General features: G+C 44.7%; 1 protein-coding gene across 3 annotated transcripts in view; it reads right to left on the reverse strand.

Annotated features, from left to right (window-relative positions):
• Positions 1-2,051: 2,051 nt before the first annotated feature.
• col8a2 (collagen, type VIII, alpha 2) overlaps positions 2,052-20,888 on the reverse strand; it is a 42,041-nt gene continuing 23,204 nt past the window's right edge. For all 3 annotated transcript variants that reach the window (XM_076150069.1, XM_076150068.1, XM_076150070.1), the window contains 2 exons: positions 10,303-10,493; positions 2,052-7,052 (listed from right to left, as the gene is read on the reverse strand). In XM_076150069.1, coding sequence (XP_076006184.1) covers positions 5,149-7,052; positions 10,303-10,453 — 2,055 coding nt within the window. In that variant the 5' untranslated portion in view covers positions 10,454-10,493 and the 3' untranslated portion in view covers positions 2,052-5,148. The remainder of the gene's footprint in view (positions 7,053-10,302; positions 10,494-20,888) is intronic.

Consider the following 20,888-nt stretch of genomic DNA (forward strand, 5'->3'; position numbering starts at 1 on the left):
ATATATATCTATGGTTGAATCCTAATTGTAGTGTGCATATTTGTGTTTGTTTGTTTCTAGTGCACTATCAATAAAAATAAACATATAATTCTATTCTATTCCATTCTAGTTGTTGAAAGTAAAAGGAGTCTGCTCGTGGCTGTGTTTGTAATGTGGAAAATAACTGAGTATATTCACTCAAGTATTGCTAAAATATCAATATGTGTGGCTACATTCGACTAGGGTTGAATTATATGATTATTATATTGTATATTATATGTCATTTTGCTCTTTTTGGTGATTTGTAATTTGTACCAGACATAGTTTATCCCCGTCAAGCGCTATTCTTGGTATGTAGGTCGGACATGTGTCGTTTACGTGGCGGAACCCGAAGGCAACATGGGGTGTCTGGCGTCACTAGGACGTCAGGAGCGTCCGGGTGGATGATGATCGTTCACCATGGTGACGCCAGTTCCAGAAAATAGGCCCCGAATAATAATTCTTCACAATATTATGATTCCAATCACATGTTGGTTTGCCAGATAGACCCGATGTCTTCAATTCAGCCTCACGTGGCTGGGTGGGGCTATTCCACTTGACGTTTCCGTATCTGTTTGTGTGTGCGGGGGAGGTGGATCACTCTGTGGATGCTTCAGAAATGGGAAGAATGTTTCAAATATCAGGAATCTACACATTGTAGTGGTTTTAGTGGTATTTAAGAGTCTTACGGTTGTTTCCTCTCAATAACATTACACTCACCCAGAAACATTTGGAGTTGTATTTTATTTCTTTTTTCTTTTTTCTTGTTATTTATTGTCGTGTTTCAGTATGGCAAATCATGTAAGGAGGATTCATGTAACAAATTCCCCCGATATTTAATATTGTGACTTATCTCCCTCTAGTGTTCAAATCTTTACCTGCAACAGGGTTGGTCACCATGTGGGAAGCAGAAATCTTGGACCTTAAACACTAAAATTCACATTTCCTTATAGTATTTCCATCTAGAGAATAATTAGAATAATATATATCTTCTCGTAAATTCTAAAACTATGAGGGGTCACACTGATAAGTTCTACCACAAACAACAACCATTTATTTCCTACTTTACAGATCTACAGGCTATGTCAGACCAGTTTTTTTCAATGTTTTTTTTCTCTCACCACCGCCGTGATGAGTTCCCAAGCTGCCTGCACTTTTGCATGATGTCATCCTGTAAGAGCTGTACCTTCGATAACGACACTGATATCATCCAAAACTCAAAGATCATTGCGTCATTTCAACATAACCTTTGCTGGCTGTGGCTGTCTGCTGTTGCTCTGTTTGCCATTGCATTGTCTTAATTAACATAAACATTACACAGCCTGTTTACTTTTGTGGTTTAGTTCTCTTCTTTCTCTCTGTCTCTGCTTCGCTTCCCCCCTGCATGTTAAAAAAAAATCTGCATATGGCAATGAGCTACACACATGGACCCATCAGAACCGTGACAATGTGGCTTTACTGGTATCACTCTGGTACAGAACACATTTATTCATCACCGACAATGCTATTATACACAACCCGACTGTATAAGTCACTAGTTCGAGTCACCATCTCCTTGTCTCCTCATGCATTGTGTCCACACGTGTATCACATTTCCTAGGTCCCAATCAATATTTCTCTTTGTTTCTTGTTTCACCCCTCAGTATAAAAGAAAATCTCAAAAATGTCTTGTAACTCGTATAGTATGCCCATTGTGATATCAAATGCTTTCTTCAATAAAAATGTTCAACACAAGAATAATTATTTTGAACTATTAAACATATTTTATTCAAAACAATTCTATTCACAGTTTGTTATAGAAATCCTTCAATTTATGACGTTGTGCTCCTGTAAAAACACCAACGCTAACTTCTTAATCTTTACTTTTTAATTTACAGTACATTGGTTTGCACTTTGTACTGTGATTACTAGGCTACGATTTGTAATATATAGCAAATTTACATAACCTATAACCTACACTGGGTAATAAAGGCTTTTCTTGAACTCTCCAATATGTCCATAGAGAAGACGGTAATAACAGCCTGACACAAATGTACAAGAAAGTTTTTATTGATGTGGTATCAATACAATCAAGTACTGTAGATTTTGTATAAGCAGGCAACATTTTCAATCAAAAAGAGTGCATTTTATACCCAAATTCTATTGCATAGAGTGCACGCAATAGCCATGTATGACAAAACTCCTATAGGTTGATACATTGTACATTATTACACAAGTAGAAAATAAAAGTCCACACATAATCCTTCACAAACAACGCTAGAATGCTAACTACATGTTGTAAATGCTCTTTACTCATCAATGCTATTAAATACCATTTATACGTGCTAGGCTTCGGTGGTCAGTTTTGGCATTCCTATTAAATTATCACAAATGTATAAATACATCTTCATTAATTTCATGTGCAAATGGGAACGGCCGTTTGTATTTACTGAAACTAAAACAAACAAATATCCCTTAAGAACCGAAGCAAGACCTTTTTTTTATTTTATTTTTTATTTTAATAAAGGAGAACACAAAAAAAGAAACAACCAAAAACAATTCAAAGCAAGTTGTGATTGACACGGTACATGGATCTTACTGACACTTGTTATATGATTTGCACACAGGGCAAACTCGGCTAAGCAAGTGACATTGTCTATGAAAACATTAAGGACAGAGAATAATAGCCATATGTTACTCAAATCACCAATTCATATGTCTAAAAGCAAGAGGAAGCAACATACAGTACACGACTCACGTAACAATAATGGTATATAACAGCTGGTGGTGTATTTGTGTTATGAAACAGATTGGGCTAGAGAGCAAGTGCACCGTTTGCATTACATAGATGTAAAATACTGATTAGGCCTTGAACTCGAACTGCGTTTCCAGAGCAACATGAATAGTAGCTGTTAATGTATACATATAGACATAGCATGGTTAATGGTTTATGGACGCTATTGTAGATCAGTCAAACAGTATACATTCATTCCGATTGCAGAGATTAATGTTTGGCACAATCCTGTACATTGACATTCCACCATCAAGGTGTAAAGGTAGTCCTAAATTCAGTGTAATGAAAATGTTTGGGCAGTATAAATTATTGATGGTTATGTCTTTTCCTCAGACGTTAACCTCCAACGTTTTTATTATTTCAAAAAATCATATCCAACACTTTTGCCCTCATCTCTTCTACCCCCTGTCTTTCCCTCGCCGCAGCCCTTTGATATAAGATCCTTGTCAGGGTTGCCTACACGTCACAGGATGTCTTTTGTGTCCCGTGACGTCGTACAACACAGAGTTATTGCACATCATCATGCTGCTCATTGGACCAATACGTGATTACGCCTGCTCAGTGTTCACCAGATATTCATATCAGGAAAGTTGTCTGAGTTTATAATGTTACTGTTTTGTCCGCCTGTCATCATCTCGTCGTTACATTCATCCATCATCTTATTTCATTTCTTCTTCCCTTACTTTGCAAAGGCACTGTTAAGAGTGTTTCAACATAAAGCTAGATGGGACATCATTACGAAGGAGGCCACTACGTCTCGTGGCAAGCTCTTCCTGCAGTTTCCTAACTCCAGTTTATTATTGTCTGTGCTAAAGTGATCCTTTTCTGAATGCACACAAAGACACACACAAGCACACACATGCACCTAGAGTGTGTGTATCTTTAATGTTTCACCCAGCACACTGCCCTCACCTCTGGCCTGCCACCTTTCCCAGAAATCTGGCAGGGATTTGTTAAAAGTTACACAACCTGTATTACGCAACCTGTGGGCCTCAGTCAGTCCCTTTACAAATTCAAGGAAATCCAGAACAATGCTCATTTCCAGCACTATACTTTAACATTGTTCAGATCTGAATCATCCTCTCCTTGTGTCAGGGTTTTTTTTCCATTAAGCCAAAACGACAATTCATCAAAAATCTATTGATTCAGAACTGCAAATATGTGCGACATTGCTGTGAAAGGGTCTGGTTAAATGCTACAGATCTATTGTAGGAGTAGCCACCATCAGACAACAGTGATGTCATGGTCAAAGCACGTGGTGAGGATGACTGTGATTTAATGGGATTTGCAGAGCGTATGGGAGAAGGGAGTGACTATCAGGTTGATGCAAGGAAACGGACCATCGATCCAGCCACGGTCTGGTCCATTTGCAGTTGCTCCCAGTATCTATTCTATGGCATGTAAACATCGACTGTATGCATACATAACGTCCTCAATTGATGTTGTCCTGACATTTTTTTTAAAGATGTCATCCTTGCATGATGCTGTTAACAGGGAATTAATCGTTCTAATACTGTGAGGTGATATCATTGTCAGATTTATGCTGTATTTCTTGGGTGACGTTTGTGAACAGAGCAATAAATTATAAGAAAAACATACAAAGCAATCACTCTCAACGCTTATCTATCATATTCAAATAGAAGAAAAGAAAATAGGTCCCGACAGACGTGTATGCTGATGAATATAATGCCATTGTTCTAATATGGCGAGTTTTTTGAACCAAAAAGGGATAAACATTGGTGGAAAAAAAATGTCAATTAACTACAGAATGCTTTTTTGGCAATTACTTCTCAATATGTAATACATTTTACGTTGCTCTTTATATCAGTATCATCTTTCACTACTTAAATAAGGGAACAAGGGGAAAGTGACTGCTGCTGCCAGGGGAACCAATCACAGCGTCCCCCAGGGTCTGGCGATGTCATCCTGATGATGTGATCATGAAGCAGGATGTGCAGCCACTCAGGGGGGAGGGGTTCTGTCACTTACACGTTACAAAGTAAGGCACGTAATCGTCTGAATCCAATACACAACAACAATGATGACAAGGACCAAATAATAACAATAGAATCACGACAATATAATAATTAAAATAATATAAGCTAGAAAAAAAATACCAGCATAAAACACACATTTGGAGGACACTGAAACACAGAAGACAGTATATTTCCATTTTTCATTCACAAAGTTTATGTTTTCCTCTGCTGATGACGTTGTCGGTGGATGAAGACGATGGGAATCCTATTTATAATTTTATGGTTGGGGTTGGTTTGTTGCTATTATGGCTACAGGCAATTTTAGTTTTGGGGCTGCTCTGAGGTGCCGGTACAGGGGTGTGTTTGAATGAAAGGACAGGGTTATGTGAGACAGAGCAGGAACCCTGAGAAGGAGGAGTGGATGTACTCAGTGGAATAGAGGCCATTTGCCTGATCCGAGGGCATCTGGACCCACACCTGGTCATTCTCCTTCAGCTCCAGCACGGCACTACCGGACGCCTGGTCCATGTAGCCCTTCTTGTACTCGTCATAGGTGTAGGTGGCTGGTACATTGTTCTTGTACAGCGCCACCCACAGGCTAGTTCCCTTTACGTGCATGTGGTACGCAAAGTAGTAGACGCCAGACAAAGGAGCAGTGAACATGCCGGTCGCAGGGTTGTAGGCGTTCTGCCCGTTGTAAAGGGTCCTGTCAAATTTGATGGGCATGGCAGAGGGAGGGAACGGTGTGGTGAGGATGGCTGTGAAGGCCGGGGCTATGGAGGCAGAGAGTGGAATCTGACTGAACGCAGACTTCTTCCTGTCCCCTGGCACTTCATCCCCTTCAAGTTGTGAATCTCTTGGCCCTGCAACAACTGTCTGGCCATTTCCTGGAGGACCTGGAGGTCCTGGAAGACCAGGGGGGCCAGGATTTCCATTAAGTCCACCTGTGCCTGGTTTACCTGGAGGACCCTGGGGACCTGGAAGTCCCTTCTCTCCAAACTTACCCAGGCCCGGAGCCCCTGTTAGTCCAACGTCACCCTTAGGGCCAGGGGCACCCTGTGGCCCCATTGGACCCATAGGCCCCTGAAGACCAGGGATACCTGACTGTCCCCTGGGCCCTGGAGTCCCGATAAACCCAGACTCACCCTTGGGCCCTGGGGAACCTGTAAACCCTGGATTCCCAGGTAAGCCAATATGTCCTCCCTCGCCTTTGGGTCCTGGTTTTCCAATAGATCCATTAGGTCCAGGAAGACCTTTGTCCCCAGGCATACCAGGTTTCCCAGGGGAACCACCAATGCCTTGGTCACCTCTGAGGCCAGGCAGACCTGGAGGGCCCTTGGGGCCAAACTCTCCTTTCTGTCCTGGCATCCCATGTTTCCCCGGTAGCCCCATTGGCCCTTGCATTCCTGGAGGTCCAGGTTGTCCATCAAGGCCGGTCTCCCCCATTGGGCCCACCATTCCTTGCTCTCCTCTGTCTCCTGTAAGACCCGGCAAACCACCATTGCCCTTATCTCCCTTTGGCCCAGTCAGACCAGGTTGTCCATTTCCCGGAGCCCCAGGAAATCCTGTTGGCCCCCTTGATCCTACATCACCCTTTTCCCCTAGAGGACCTGGTGCTCCTGGCAATCCATCTACACCAGGCTTCCCTAACCCAACTGGCCCCGGCAGACCTTGTAGACCTGGAGCCCCATCCAGTCCTGGTTCTCCTTGTTCTCCAGATTGTCCTCGATCACCTTTAGGACCAAGCAGTCCTGGCAAACCTTTAAGTCCTGGTTTGCCTGTAGCTGTAAGACCCGGTGGCCCTGTCATACCTTTTAAACCAGGAGCACCCCTCATGCCTGGAGGGCCTGGCTTTCCATGTCCATTTTCACCTTTGAACCCACGCTCACCTGGTGGCCCAACAATACCCTTAATTCCTGGTTCTCCACGAGACCCAGAGGGGCCTCTGATGCCCGGAAGCCCAGGTTTTCCATTCAGAGACAGTCCAGCTGGACCAGGGAGGCCGGGCTGACCTGGAGGACCTCTGGGACCTGGATCACCATGTGGACCAATCTCGCCATTAAGACCTGGCATCCCCTTTGGTCCAATCTTTCCTGGAAGACCTGGAAGTCCAGGTTTCCCGATTCCAGGAAAGCCAGAAGGTCCCTGAGGGCCTGGCTGTCCATTGAGACCTGGCTTTCCCAGTCCAGGTTTTCCTGGAAGTCCTGATGGCCCAGCTGAGCCTCTTGGTCCAGGTTTCCCTTGGGGTCCTGGCTCCCCCTTCACATCTGTCATGGGTGGCATATCTATAAAAAGAGACCAGATGAAGATGGGGTCAGTGTGGTTGGAATTCAAAGAGAGGAAAAGAAACAAATAAATGATAAATAAGTTGGGGTTATTTGCATGTATACAGTTCATACATTTCGAGGGGATATTTTCCTTCAACACTTCATGCAAAGTCACACCTGCTGCTCCTTTACAGGTTTCTGCCCGTGCTCCTGGCAGGCATTGTTTCAGGAGTCACAGGGTTTCAGCCACCAGAGCATCTATGCTGCTCTATGGATGTGTTGGTTGTGCCATGGTGCCTTATTAAACTTGATGTGTTTCGTAAGGATGTTCCAACCATTTGTATTATGGATCAGCACTACTGTGAGTCCAAGACAAACTTCTGAATCGGACAGTTAATACAGAATCAATTAGATCAATCAGAAGACATCAATCAGCTCTCAACATGTGTGAGAAGATCAGCTGACTGAGGGCGGTAATTCTTCATAACTGCAAACACTGTGCAGACACTAATGCTCAAGTACTTCAGCACAACACTATGAACAACACATGTCTACTTGATTTAAGTTTCAAGTCCACTGATAACCAATAATGACTGACAGGCCGAGTCTGCTGAGTGTAATAAAGTAAATCATTGCACTTATGTATGCTTTAATCAAGGACTTTACCCTTTAATTTGTAAATGAATGTTGCATGATGTCATTGCCTCTAAGTTCAGCCTCATTCTCTGTTCTTCACCTGATGAAAATATCTGGAAAATTGCATAAAAATGAGGATTACTACACTTAAGAGGTATACCACATGTTATGAACCGTCTTACTATTGTTTCCTGGAACAGCGTGGCAAATCTGAACCAGGCCAGAAACACATAGTGGAGAAACACAAGGTTGATCTGTAAAACACTACAATCGTCGCTTGCCAATTTCAGCTGATTCCATTGTTCCACTACCTCAGCATAGCAACACATGGCCTTTACAGCACATATGACCAGAGGACAGATCGTTTCAGTTATGTATTCATGCTACAAAGCATCATAAGTTAACAAACAGTCCTTGTCAACATTCCACACCTTCACACACAGACTAACACGTCACCATGATCTGCAAGTAAAGCACTATTATACTATTTTTTTATTGATCGCCAAACAGCCTCAAGTTGTTATTCAAGGGCAGCACTGCTGCAGTAGATGAGGTAAGGGAAAACCTGAGAGTTGCATCCAAGAACGAATTTTGCAGAGCTCTCACTACTTGAGTCAAGCCCCTACCGCCCCCTAGAGGCAACTAATGGTACATGGTGTCTGCAAAGGCCTAGCTGGCAGTTCACTTTTTTGTTCATAAAACCAGACTTTTACTGTCATAACTTTAAAACAAGCTCATTATCAAGCAATATTGCAGACATAATGTGTCAAACCTAATTTCTTCAATGAAAAGGTGAGCATATTTTCTTGGCTGGTGAGGTTTGCCAACTAAATCAGCTGGAGGCGAGCCTCTCAACACACCGACTGTCTTGTTTACTCAGCATTATTAACTAAACACCAGAGAAACTTAACAAGTAGAACAAACCAGGAGGGAGCCTTTCACTGCTCACCTGACACCACACGTTACACAGCATTCAGACAACACTACAGCACTAACACCAGGGAAAATAAAGAATTCAACAATAAAAAGCTAATGAGCACCGAAAGAAGACAAACATCGCCCATCACACATCATACCTCAGACTCACTTTGTGATGCAGTGGTCATCATTTTAAATACATGTGAACTCAAGCTGAACCAGATATTTTAACATATACTAATACAAATACAATGAATTGAATGTAATGTACGTTGGATAATTAAATATCAGGACACAGGACATAATAGAATACTTAACATATTGTATTTGAGTTAACTCAGGTGATTAAAGGTCATTGAAAGACACTGTTGATGCAATGCAGACTTCAGACCACTAGATGGCAGTAAAACCATCGTTTGAATGGGAGTAAAAAGCTTCGACTCAAGCTGTTTCTGCCACTAAAAAGATGTCACGCGAACACAAAGCATAACTCTGTCTAAAGCCTTTCAAAGCCCTTTGATGTGAGTGATTTCACTGAATCCAGTAGAGTTTCCCAACACTACAGTTTCTTCTGGAGTTTGTCTTTGTCAAATATTGTTTGTGGTAACTAAATGAAAATGTGCCGCCCCCCTCAGCATGAGAGGAAACGTGGTGTGAAGAAAGGCCTCTGACCATAAAAAGCAGTTAACAATATGATCCAGACCTTGTAGTGGTAGTTAGAGTCAAATGTGATAATGGTGGCAATGACAGCATGCACATTTTGTAGGATAATTATCACCCCCCTCGCCTCCTTTCCCAGCCTTTCTCTCATAACTTCTATTTTTATTCCCTTCACACTCTCTCTGTCTCTGCCCTTTTATCCCACAGCTGAAGAATACACGATAAACAGTGAGGTAACGGCATCCAGATGGCGAGAAGAACAACCGGCCCAGCGCAGCTCAGCAAACAGTGGGCAATCAGGCCTCCATTAGGCCCCAACTGAGGACCTGCCAAATGTTACTGCACCCAGAGATCAAGGAGACGCCACACTCCAGTGAACCCTTAGCAACATGCATAAATACATCTGTCTGTCCGGCTCGCTGGGACTGTCTCCATATCAGTCACATCTCAGCCTGGGAGACTCCTGGGAACTTGTTTAGTTTGCAGGAAGTTGTTTTTCTGCGTTTTCCATTCTTAGACTGTGTCGTTCTGTATGCTGCAGCTGAGCATATGATCCACATCATGTTCACTTTGGTTCAAAGAGTTGAAAAGAAAAAAGATCAAATTCTAAGGATGCTGCCAACAGGATACTGTGAGGGAAATATACTGTCTACTGATGTTAACTCTGAGGAGGACACAGCTTCATTTGACAGGACTGAGATGAATGTTCGGACTTTGCTATATTTAAGGTATAAATCTGTAATCTTGAATATATTGATATCCTACATTTACAACCCTTGCGTATTTGTATCATACGCAATCTATCCTACTGATTCCTATCCTGCAACAACGTTATCCTACAGTTCAAATGAACAAATGGAGCGTTCAATCTGCAAAGCTGATCAACATCATATTTCCACTCTCCTGTTAGGAGTGTAAGTGTGTAAGTTTACAGGCTGAAGTAATCATCTCGCCTTAGCAGCTCATAAAAGCATTTAAAACCTATTGTATTATCCCAGAAATGCATTTTACCACCTTGAAACACTCCACACACACATAAACACAAACTACTCACCAACATAATGTCCCTTGCCCTCTCGGAATGGGGGTCCGATAGGCCCTTTCATCATGGGTTGCATGTACTTCATATGGGGAATGGGGGGGTAACCTCCGGCGAGGGCGCGCGCCCCCAGCATCAGCAGCACACAGACAGGAGCCAACAGCATGGTGATCCGCCTCCAATGTTCAGGAGTCACACACGAAGAACTGGAGGGAGGACACAAGGGGAGAGGAAATGTGTTCAGTTGGACTTTGACATCAATCAGCTGTTGTTAAATCAGAATATAGAAATCGTTGAAAATCATTCAAATATCTGTTTCCTTGTGGTTTTATCCATATATTATCTCACATGAGCATATGGTGCATGGGCGTCTCCCTGTGGTGAGTGGAGGTACTTGTTGATTTAGTCACAGAGATTTCAATTTCTAGATTCCCATAAGGTTTAAAGAGGATTTAAGGAAATATAATAATAACAATAATAACAATAATAACAAACTGTAACTTAGTCTCTTTTGAAAGGTACTTTTTATTTATTAAGCTCATATTTGTATTGTTTATATGCCACGTTGCCTTGACCTGGTTTTGCCTATAGTTTTAGTTAAAAGAAATGTCTGCATAATCATCAAACATACAAAGCGACATCATTGATGTCATATTTATAGCTCCTATCCACAGTATTTTAATTCAGTAAGTCTTCATCATCCACGTGAAAAGGTTTGAACTTTATACTTTGTTCTGAATAGTGAGCTTCATTTCCTCCTCCGGACATACACACTATAGTTTCAAAGTTATTTCCTCCTTCCTGGCACATTTCCACTCTTGATGTAAGCTGGACATTTTGGCGTGTGAAAGAGAGCAGCGGGCTGTGTGTGGATCACATCGTATGTCACACATTATCAGAGCTCCAGATTGGTTTCAGTCAAAATAGAGCTGGAAGAAAGTAGCTCAGAGGGCAAAGTCAGTCTGACACACCAGCACACACACACGCAAGCACCTACACACACACACTCCAGTCGTGCTCTGGGGTGTTTCCTCCTTTCACCTGACCACGGTTGTGAAAATATTTGCCGGAGGATAATGTGGTCATTTCTTCCTCCAGTAAATTAAAGTCAACAGGTTCTGCCTGTCCCACTCTCCGAGAGGCTTTTAGTGCGGTGAAGTGCTTAGTCTGTGTGTGTGTGTGTAAGTGACAGCAGGGCCACCGGCACAGCTCAATATGAAGACCTGCATACACACACTTTCACTATCGCTAAAGTTGGAGAACATGTGAAACACCATGAGACAGATTTCACAAAATTAGAAGCTTTGATTTTCACCTCTCACTACAAAGTTCGGATCATATACAGCACACATGTCAATCATATCTGACCACCTCTTCAATCAGGCCTGAACACTTGGCTTTCCAGAATCTGCATCTTTAAATGAGTTCATGGACAGTATGTGTTCTGGGAATGAAAGTGCCTCTTCACAGCTGACGGCCTTCATCTAAAAGGCCAAGGAGCAAAAGTGAGCCGACTGCATGAAAGTGTTAACACCAGTGAGAGTTGTTTCGTTGGCTAATTTGAAAGTGATCTGACGTTTTCTAATTGGAAAATTACACACGCGAATCACACACAGCAGCTAATTGGTGGCAGGAACAAAGAGTGAAGTGGAAGTTCCCAGCAGCCCTTAACTCACAAGTACATTTAAAGCATGAAAAGGAGGTGTTCTCATTGCCGCCATGTGTGTGTGAGCTCAGGTCTGCTTTACAGCTTTGCTCTCGCCGCCGTCTGTGATTGTTTAGTGCGAGCAACCACACAGCTATGCAGTCAAATTCTTGTTTTACAGCCATTCACCAAAGTGTTTCTCTAAGTCTTTGCGCGAGGTTTGCATAATTAGTCACGTCTGAGTGTGTGTGTGTCCGCCCGCCCGCCCGCCTGCATCTGTCAGTCTGTTCGTGTTTCGTGTGTTCTCGCCCTCTGTGGGAATCTGTGTCAGCGAGATAGAGATCGACCCGCTGCAATCCAGGGAAAATATACGTATGACGAGGAGACCGGGAAGAAAACAACGGGGAGATATTTAGAGAGAAACAAACAGGAAAAAGAGAGAGAGAGAGAGAGAAGAGAGAGGAGGGAGAGGGTTTTTGGTCGTGTTTGGTCGTTGGCTGACTCGCTGGCTGGCTGGCAGGGGACCTCGTCTGGTCTGGGGGTCTGCGGTTTTGGGGCAGAGGTAATTTGACTGGCGGTGCTGGGTGCCCACTGATCTGCAGGCGTCAAACTCTCTCTGAAGGAGCAGAGGGACACACACACACATGCACGCACACAGAAGCTGCAGACACACACACACACACACAGGGATCGGTCGCAGACGGGTTCACAGACCTCCACAATCTGTTTATCAAATGTTTTTGTTGAAAAGCTCTGCAGAAGTTGTTAAAAAATCTCACGCAATCCTGTCTGGCTGGCCACCATGAGCCACCGCTGGACCGAGAACACACACACACACACACACACTCACACACACACGCTTGGTCGAAATGCGAACACGCACGCAGCCCTCTGGTAAGCGATTATGCAGGGTGACTTACACCCTCAAACTCATTAACTTCCCCGAATTTCGTCCATTCCAAACAAACCGTAACAAAACTCTGCGTTTGAGCGAGAGAAACGAGTTAATGGCGAATCAAAGCCGCGCTCGGTCATTAAACACGAGCGGCATCCAGAGTTACAGAGAAAAGGCCTCGTCTGGCAGGCCGAGTGACACTTTATATAAAACAGATTTTAGCCGAGAACAAAATCACCACACACGTTACAGAGAAGGATCCAAAAATATAAAATGAGAGAGAGAGAGAGCAGAAATGTGTTGTTTTAAGCAGTGAGGAGGAAGTACAGCAGAGTCTTCATCAGGGGCCAAAAGGGCAAAGCTTCTCCACTCTTTACCCTTTAACATGTACGCCAAGAGGTCACCAGAACAATGAATACAGAAGGTGAAACAACAATATGTTTTGTGCTGCTTAGAGAGCTGGACTGTCTACCTTCTTGTCCGAATAAGAAGGAAAAAATACACTCGCATCACTGAGCCCCCTGGTGGCCTTTTTGGGTACATCATACTTCAACTGAATAGTTGAAGTATGATGTACGTTTCATGTCTCCTTCAACAACTTATTGAGGGTTAAAATGTGATCTAGCCTATGGTGGAGCTAAACATCAAAGGGTTAAAGTTGCTGGTCTGTTCCTGCTTTCAGACGGCTGTCAAACTAACATGTTGGCAAGCGGACAGACATCCTGCCTGCACACACGCACACAGCGCTTTCCCACACACCTCACAGCCCCGTCTCAAAACCACCTGGTAATCGAAGTCACCGACTCAGACCAAACACGACGTTTGCGGTTGACGCCTTCTCGAAACGCGGTTCGAGTGCCACTTCGACAGAGACGAAATGCTAATCTGAGAGGGTTTTGGCCAGCCGAAGCAGACTCAACAGCCTCCAAACTCCACAGCGTCTCACGCGGACCGTCCCAGACAGGCAGAGGAGGACACAGACGCTACGGCTTAACATAAGCCGAGTCGACACTTCCCCGAACGCTCCGTCTGGGCCGCTAATGCAATCAACCGCGCCGGGGAGGTAAGGTTGAAGGTGCTCTGCCTCCACTTCCCTTATGCCGTATACGTGCGTGGATCCAGGCCGCCAGGCATTTCCTAAACCACGTGCCACAGACGGATTATAGGTGGACCAAGTGTGAGGATTCTGTGACACGGAGGGAAGAGCGATGGCTTGTCATGTACGTCATGTACACCACATAATCATGCTCTCTGTGAAAACACCAAACGGGTCGACAACAAGCCGTCGCACTCTGGTTCTGGCCGCAGAGGTGACTGTTTGTTCAAGCCTGCCCTCATGTTTGAGCTGATTCATCTAATGGTGAATAAACCCGAGCCGAAAACCAGAACCGCAACCATAACTATGCCCAAACTCCGACCACAGCCACTTTGAGACACCATCGTCTTTAACCTTGTAAACTCAGCCAGTAAATGTTTTCAACAGATTCAAACTCTCATGTTGCACTAAAAGGGATGGGAACTTTAAAACCTTAATTAAAGGGGCTGAAACTAAATGATTTTCTTTTATTTGGCCCCTCTTAGTAGTCTTAGTAGTTTAGTACCGCTTACGACTACAAGGAAATGACTACTTTTGCCCTGTCTGCATGTTTCTTGCTCATTCGGGCAGTCAGCATCTTATATAATAATCTTTATTAGTGAAGTTATAGCTAGCATTAAAGTCCTATTTCTGGATAAGGACAGTAACTACCCCCTTTCCTATCCCTTCCATTTGCCCAGTGCCACTCAGTGGACAATATGAGCTATATCTGTCTTTATTTCAAGGAACCTGGAAGTCCTGTATATTATCTGGACAATATCCTTCAGTCTAGTGTCTTGTGAGTCTAGCGCTGCAATCGATCTAATTTGAAGATACACTCTTATTTCTTGTAAATTCTAGGTACTCCCAATACAGTTTGCCTTTGTATTGGAGACTGGAAGCTGAAATAATGTCACCACGCAGGGAGGCTTTGTTGTTTTTGTTAAGAATGCTTATGATTTCATTCTTGTCATAAGCAAAGCCATCTTGTTTTCTCATAACAGAAGTTTTGGATATTTATGCAGTCCACTTGCCAGGCTTGTTTCTCGTCAGTACGATCTGAAAAACAAACTGGATTGTACATTAAGACAAATCCAGACAAGTTGTCTTAAAAGAGTGCAATAATCTACCGCATGTGGTGCTGGATATGATTATTTTCCTTGGATAAGAACAAATAAGAACTTGATAATAGAATCAATATTTGCTCTTTTTGCAATCTACATCTGTGGTTTATTATTCAGTCTTGTCTAGACCAAATACACACACCTAAAAAACATCATGCAAAGTCTTAAATGTACACACATACTGACATATCTGTTACAGAACACAGGACTCTATTGACCATTGACCTGTGTGTGTGCTTTGTTGTACACGCACATTAGTGGGGGAGGTACGGAGGGAGAAAGTGAGTGGAGCTGTGACGCGGCACACACAGCTCTTATTGAGTCTGAGGGTGTGTGTGTGTGAGAGAGGAAATTGAGCATGCAAGCTTTTATTTGTAGAATCACCTGCTTCTCAGTGAGGTAATCCCTCCCACAGCCTGAGTGGCACTCAGGCCATTACGCCTTTTCCGGTGTCAGCTCGCCGTGTAATATTTGAGCTGCTGTCACAGTCTGCGGCCGCTTTGAACGCAGCCCGTCTTACTCAACCCTGTTTGTGTAAATAATCGCTGGTGGATGACTGTGCAAGCCCCAGAGAAACACTACGGCCATTCACATCACCAGTGTGTGTGAGTGTGTGTGTGTGTGTGCATGAACGTGTCTACACAGCTAATGCTTCAATCTACTGTTTGATTTGCTTCACACACAATTTACTTCTGTCGATTTAGCTGCAGCCAACAGAAGAGTTTGTTTACATTCAACACACTATTTCCAATGAACCATCAGTGCATGATAGAACAGACATGATTCACTGTGTGGCTGCACTCATACATGCAAGTGAACGCATCATTGCTCGAAACGCATGAGTATCACTCAGTCACTATCACACTGTCTGTGTTTACCAGAGGTGGAATATTACTGCAGTGCATTAATACATGTGCTGCACCTGAAGAGAGGGAGAGGGGGGGCGACACTGAGAGAGAGAGAGAGAGAGAGAGAGAGAGAGAGAGAGAGAGAGAGAGAACACACACGCACACGCACACACACACACAGACCATCTATTAGTCTCTCTCCCCCTGTAACAGCACCATCAACTGAGCGTAACAGCTTTTCATGTTTCTCTCTAATGTTTACCAGAAAACATCAGGGTGGAACAGCTTGCTGCGAAGAGAAAGAGGTTCAGGAAGGAGGTGAAACTGCAACAGGCCTTGCCGAAATAAAAACACGTCATAAAACGCGAAGAGGAGATGAAGGACACGAGAACAGCCTCGTCAAATCACGAAACGGCACCTGTGGATCGGGTCATGTTTTCCTAACATCCCCAAAGATCCCAGCGGGTAAGAAAAAGGGTTGAGAGAGAGAGAGAGAGAGAGAGAGAGAAAAATGAGGAGGCATAGGTGGTCAAAGGTGGACAGAGGTCAGATACAGAGTTTTCACTTCTTGATGACTTTATTAAGAGGAAACACGTTTAACACCCGCGGGTGCTCGGCTGAGTGCAGAAGCAGACGTGCTGCTGGTGAGATGGGAGATGATGGATTAGACATCTGTGTGTGTGTGTGTGTGTGTGTACACTCAAGAACAAAGGGCGACAGTCAAAGTCAGGTTAATGAATCACAGAATTATTAACCTCCAGAGCCTCACGCATGTGGTCGAACCCCGCCGGGTCCTGCTGCCCCGGGCACCAACAACTTTACGCTCAGTTAAACGGCGTCCATTACGGTCTATTAGCCACAGCGGGGGCCCCCTGCTTCTGTTACATCTCCATGCTCTATCACTCCATCTCCCCGGGTGAGTGTGAAGACATTTAAAGTCCAGGATACGGGAGAGAGACGCCGAGGGGGACAGATTGAAAAGTCTGCAAAACATTGGACAGCGTCGCGGCTGCTCTGCCAAGAAGAAACAGAGTCGGCAGGCAGACAGACCGGAGCTCTACCTTCCCCCTGACCCGCCGCTGCACCTCAAACTCTATACGAGCGGCTGATTAGGTAATCGAGAGGAACGAGCAGAGCAAATAATCTCATAAAGGCCCAATCTGCTTCCACCCATCCACGGTGAAGGATTGCTGCCTTTTCAACGCGGTGGGACTGGTTCCTATGAAAACTCGGGGTCCGACTTTAACGACCTCTTATCGGTTGCTTCGACACAAAGCGGTCGTAACGTGTCGCCAGAAAAGAGCGAGGTATTAATGCGAGGATACAGATTTATGCGTTAGATCGTTCAGGAGGAGGAGGAGACTTCACGGCAACATGACCTCACCTCAGGAGGACACCCGGCAATACAATCCCCTATAAATCAGAACGATCTCTCTTTATATCTCTCTCTCTCTCTCTCTAGTCTGGACTGGCGAGCTCGGCCCATTTCTCTCCCTCTCCCCATTCGCCTCCTCGTCCTCTCTACTCCTTAAGCCTCTCACACTCTCTCCATGCCGCGCATTGTTGGTGTGAATGCTCTTATTGTGCGCTGCCAAGAGCTTGAGCGAGCTGAGCTGAGCGAGCGAGCCTCTCTCTCCTCCCCGTGCGTCCATTAGTGCTCGCGCATACCGAACTCTTTCTGTTATTCTTTAATTCGACAGCTCAGGGCTGTGATGAGCTCAGAGAAAGTACAGAAGAAGTGGAAGAAGCACAGGTGGCAAGTGGGACGTGGACAGTAACCACATACGTATTTTGTCTTTCTTTGTTCCAAATATACCTCTTCTCCTTCTTCGTCTGTCAATTGTTAAGCCCCATATCACGCGCAACGTCTCCGAAGGCTTTACGGGCCTCGCATGACAAATGGTTCCCCAGCCAGGCCAAAGCTCTCTGGGAAGACGCTACTCGGAAAACCTCAGAAGGAAAAAAAAAAGGGGGAAGAAACCTTGGGAGAGGCGATTCAAAGAGAGATTCCCTTCCTTCTCCCGCAGGTGGGAAAAGGAAGAAATTAGAAAGAGACAGAAGAGATTTATTCATAACGGAAAAGAAAATAAGTAAGACACTCGAGTCCTGATCCAGCAAGGATCTCAAATGTGGGAGCAGAGCTACAGATCCCAGCACATTTGTCTCTCTGACGTCTCCTGTGATTACATTCACACACACTCAATACTGCCATAAAGGTTCAAATGTGAGTAAGATGTGTACAGATGTGTGCCATTGTTGTGTTTACAAGTAGTGTCACAGAAAAATAAGCCTTTGTGTGAAGTTTCTTTGTGGTAATTCCAAGAACAGCAACTGATCGCAGCGTTCCTACTACGGAGAGTTTGAAATGTTGTTCCGCCCTTTCGATCCAAATGACCCCAAATGGGTTCAAATGCATCAGACTGAGCTGTGATCTATTGGGTTTGTCCCGTGTCTCCAAGCACCCAGTTTGCTCTCTCGCCTCGCTGGGTGGATGTGCGTCTTTGGTCCTGCCAGAATGGAGCCTCAGGGAACACCTGGGATGATATACAGGCCAGGCAACACAGAGAAAAGCCACATAAGTAAAGCAATTGCTCTTATAAATCATAATTCTCTTTTTAACGAGTTTTGCAGTGAGCTGTGTAGTTCTGTAATACGCCGATGTTATTTCTTGACCGTGTGTCAAGGTATTCGTCCCTCTCAGTTCATCCAAAGGCAAAGCCGGCTGTGGTGTGGGAAGTCAGCCCGTGTGGAAAGAGAGCAGCTTTAGAATTCAACACTCTGAAGGTGAGAAATGTTCTGGGGTGCTTTAATAACGGAGCTAAACCCGGAACAATCACACACCATCAATTGTTCCGTTCTTACTGCCAGGACTGGATGAAACCTCAAGCTACCTACGTGCAGCTCGGGATGACTTCCATACAGGAAAACCCCGGAAAAGTTGGCCTCTCGTCTGTTTCTATCAAAGGAATCCACAGTTTTGACGCTCCGTGAAAACACTAAGCTAACACAGATAACGTCGTCAAAGGCAGGAACGGGAGTGCTGACAAAGGGAGATGGAAACTCACGTGGAGGGACGGAGAGAGGAGGAAGAAACGAGGGGAGCGACTTTATGACCGTCAATGAGATTGAAGCCACAAGAGGAGGAGGAGAAGGGGGAGGAGGAGGAGAGAAGGCAAGAAGCCGTGAAGGAGACATGAAATCATTACGACAGGCAGGAAGAAAAACAGAGGGAGGAGCGGAGGAGAGAAATGAAAGGGAGCAGAGAGTGAAAAAGCTTTAGCTTGATCTCCCCACTGACCCACTTCAGATGTGCGGCCCGCCAATCATCTCACACACACTCTGTCCAGCTTCACACTTGACATGCACACGCACGCACACAAACACGCTCATCAGTTGGCAGCAAAACAGAGAGGGAGGCCTTGTTTTTCTGTCCCAAACGGAGAGAGGGGGAGAAGACGAAGAAGAAGAGGAAGAAGGAGGAGGTAGAGAGGAGATTATAATTTAATAAGGGGCAGGAAATCTTGGTCAAATCCCCCTGAAGGAGCTGAAATGCCTCTGTCCCAGAGGCTACTGGGCTGCAGACTGCCTAGGCTCCATCTGAACGGGCTTCTCTGGCACAGACATCAGGGCGGACGACCAAGACAGCAGACTAAAGACCAGGGAGACAGAAATCCCAGTGAACCTCGGTTTGGATCCAGATTCCTCTTTGTGAAATATCTGATCTGCCGTCAGTGAATCCAGACTCAGAGTCCCTGGTCGGGATCCGAGGAACCAATTGGACCTGTGAAGACCTCCAACAGCCTCACACGTGGACTTTAGATTGTAATAACAACTGGGCTCTCTGCTGTAATCGGAACAATTTTTCGTTTCACTTCGGAGCTTGCCTTTTTTTTGAGCAAATAATACACAGTAGAGACGATTGGATCACACAGGCAGTTCATTGGTCCCACCACCGGGGGTCTACGATAATAGCTTTCACCCTCTGCTGTTATTCTTCCTACATTACATTACATTACCATCATTTGGCAGACGCTTTTATCCAAAGCGACTTACATTACGTTACCACCCTTCGCAGAGGGGGGAGCAATTGAGGGTTTGGTGCCTTACTCAGGGGCACCTCGGCAAGGACTCGAACTGGCAACCCTCCGGTTCCCAAGCGGAAGCTCTACCCACTGAGCTACTGCCTCCCTACTTCTTCATCTTCTCCCTTCCTCTCGCTGCTCTAGCCAGACACACACACACACACACACACACACACACACACACACACACACACACACACACACACACACACACACACACACACACACACACACACACACACACACACACACCATGCTTTAAATGATGTAATAATCGGTTTCAATCACAGTTGAAGCCTGAGATTGATTGATTACTTACTTAAAAAGCTGCTGAACTTACTTGGTATTATACACACACACAAATGTTAACCAGACCACCGGCACACACTGAGCAGTCCCCTTTGACTGTGGTCCTTGCAGAAGCCCACCCCACCCATAAGGATCAATGCGAGTCTTTATTAGCTTCTGGCTAAGGCGGCGTAAGAGAAACCTGCCAGCTCCTGGCCTCACACCTCCTGAGATGTAAAAACATGCCTCTGTGTGTGTGTGTGTGTGTGTGTGTGTGTGTGAGTGTGTGAGTGTGTGAGTACAAAGTTCTATACTCATAGCAAAAATTGAGTAAAAGGCATAAAAGGAAGAAAGAAATTGTATAAATGGAATCAGGTGGGCAGGAACGAGCTAAAGACAAATCCCAGTGGGAGAGGAAGATGAGGTGTGAAGATTACACATGGCGGCATCAGATAAGAGATATTAAAAGCAGGGCTGCGACGTAGACAACACAAGCCTTTCCGAGCAATGTCTCCAATATCGCGGTTGCGTTGCAGCAAGCCAGCGATTAGCGTACCGTCTGCTACGTACGTCTCCATCTGTTCAGTCGAGAGTCACTCTGCTGCTTTTCCAGCACAAAAGCACATAAACGAAGCGATTTAGCT

The sequence above is a fragment of the Genypterus blacodes genome, unplaced genomic scaffold, assembly GCF_046128005.1.
Source record: "Genypterus blacodes isolate CSIRO-AG114 ecotype Tasmania unplaced genomic scaffold, CSIRO-AGI_Gbla_v1 ptg000048l_1, whole genome shotgun sequence".
Classification (NCBI taxonomy): domain Eukaryota; kingdom Metazoa; phylum Chordata; class Actinopteri; order Ophidiiformes; family Ophidiidae; genus Genypterus; species Genypterus blacodes.